This window comes from Ammodytes marinus (assembly GCF_949987685.1).
Source record: "Ammodytes marinus genome assembly, chromosome: 14".
NCBI lineage: Eukaryota > Metazoa > Chordata > Actinopteri > Uranoscopiformes > Ammodytidae > Ammodytes > Ammodytes marinus.
Window position 1 is genome coordinate 175001 of NC_137218.1, and position 2500 is coordinate 177500.

The 2500-nt window shown below is 49.2% G+C and overlaps 1 protein-coding gene across 1 annotated transcript in view; it reads left to right on the forward strand.

Annotated features, from left to right (window-relative positions):
- Positions 1 to 2480, forward strand: part of oatx (organic anion transporter X) — a gene marked incomplete at both ends in the record, with an annotated part of 28869 nt that extends 26389 nt beyond the window's left edge. Inside the window, one exon of the mRNA XM_080041618.1 lies at positions 2349 to 2480. Coding sequence (XP_079897744.1) covers positions 2349 to 2480 — 132 coding nt within the window. The remainder of the gene's footprint in view (positions 1 to 2348) is intronic.
- Positions 2481 to 2500: the final 20 nt, after the last annotated feature.

The following is a 2500-nucleotide window of genomic DNA, read 5'->3' on the forward strand; positions in this document are numbered from 1 at the left end:
TAGTGTAATAATGTGATACCCCTCCCCAGCTGTTCCAGTGTAGTGTAATAATGTGATACCCCTCCCCAGTGTAGTGTGATAATGTGATACCCCTCCCAAGCTGTTCCAGTGTAATAATGTGATACCCCTCCCCAGCTGTTCCAGTGTAATAATGTGATACCCCTCCCCAGTGTAGTGTGATAATGTGATACCCCTCCCCAGTGTAGTGTGATAATGTGATACCCCTCCCCAGCTGTTCCAGTGTAATAATGTGATACCCCTCCCCAGTGTAGTGTAATAATGTGATACCCCTCCCCAGCTGTTCCAGTGTAATAATGTGATACCCCTCCCCAGCTGTTCCAGTGTGATAATGTGATACCCCTCCCCAGGTGTTCCAGTGTAGTGTAATAATGTGATACCCCTCCCCAGGTGTTCCAGTGTAATAATGTGATACCCCTCCCCAGCTGTTCCAGTGTAGTGTGATAATGTGATACCCCTCCCCAGCTGTTCCAGTGTAATAATGTGATACCCCTCCCCAGGTAGTGTAATAATGTGATACCCCTCCCCAGCTGTTCCAGTGTAATAATGTGATACCCCTCCCCAGCTATTCCAGTGTGATAATGTGATACCCCTCCCCAGCTGTTCTTCCAGTGTAGTGTAATAATGTGATACCCCTCCCCAGCTGTTCCAGTGTAATAATGTGATACCCCTCCCCAGTGTAGTGTGATAATGTGATACCCTCCCCAGGTGTTCCAGTGTACTAATGTGATACCCCTCCCCAGCTGTTCCAGTGTAATAATGTGATACCCCTCCCCAGCTGTTCCAGTGTAATAATGTGATACCCCTCCCCAGCTATTCCAGTGTGATAATGTGATACCCCTCCGCAGCTGTTCTTCCAGTGTAGTGTAATAATGTGATACCCCTCCCCAGCTGTTCCAGTGTAATAATGTGATACCCCTCCCCAGCTGTTCCAGTGTAATAATGTGATACCCCTCCCCAGCTGTTCCAGTGTAGTGTAATAATGTGATACCCCTCCCCAGCTGTTCCAGTGTAATAATGTGATACCCCTCCCCAGCTGTTCCAGTGTAGTGTGATAATGTGATACCCCTCCCCAGCTGTTCCAGTGTAATAATGTGATACCCCTCCCCAGGTAGTGTAATAATGTGATACCCCTCCCCAGCTGTTCCAGTGTAATAATGTGATACCCCTCCCCAGCTGTTCCAGTGTAATAATGTGATACCCCTCCCCAGCTATTCCAGTGTGATAATGTGATACCCCTCCCCAGCTGTTCTTCCAGTGTAGTGTAATAATGTGATACCCCTCCCCAGCTGTTCCAGTGTAATAATGTGATACCCCTCCCCAGTGTAGTGTGATAATGTGATACCCTCCCCAGGTGTTCCAGTGTACTAATGTGATACCCCTCCCCAGCTGTTCCAGTGTAATAATGTGATACCCCTCCCCAGCTGTTCCAGTGTAATAATGTGATACCCCTCCCCAGCTATTCCAGTGTGATAATGTGATACCCCTCCCCAGCTGTTCCAGTGTAGTGTGATAATGTGATACCCCTCCCCAGTGTAGTGTAATAATGTGATACCCCTCCCCAGCTGTTCCAGTGTAGTGTGATAATGTGATACCCCTCCCCAGTGTAGTGTGATAATGTGATACCCCTCCCCAGTGTAGTGTGATAATGTGATACCCCTCCCCAGTGTACTGTAATAATGTGATACCCCTCCCCAGTGTAGTGTAATAATGTGATACCCCTCCCCAGTGTAGTGTGATAATGTGATACCCCTCCCCAGCTGTTCCAGTGTAATAATGTGATACCCCTCCCCAGTGTAGTGTAATAATGTGATACCCCTCCCCAGGTGTTCCAGTGTAATAATGTGATACCCCTCCCCAGCTGTTCCAGTGTAGTGTGATAATGTGATACCCCTCCCCAGCTGTTCCAGTGTAATAATGTGATACCCCTCCCCAGGTGTTCCAGTGTAATAATGTGATACCCCTCCCCAGGTGTTCCAGTGTAATAATGTGATACCCCTCCCCAGCTGTTCCAGTGTAATAATGTGATACCCCTCCCCAGGTGTTCCAGTGTAGTGTGATAATGTGATACCCTCCCCAGTGTAGTGTAATAATGTGATACCCCTCCCCAGCTGTTCCAGTGTAGTGTGATAATGTGATACCCCTCCCCAGCTGTTCCAGTGTAATAATGTGATACCCCTCCCCAGGTGTTCCAGTGTAATAATGTGATACCCCTCCCCAGGTGTTCCAGTGTAATAATGTGATACCCCTCCCCAGCTGTTCCAGTGTAATAATGTGATACCCCTCCCCAGGTGTTCCAGTGTAGTGTGATAATGTGATACCCTCCCCAGGTGTTCCCGGCGCTGCCTAGCGTCGTGTACGGCGGCGCGGCGGTGATAGCGGCCGGCTTCGCTTGTTTCCTGCCGGAGACGCTCAACCACCCGCTGCCAGACACCATCGAAGACGTGGAGGAGAAGTGGTGAGTGTGTGTGTGTGTGTGTGT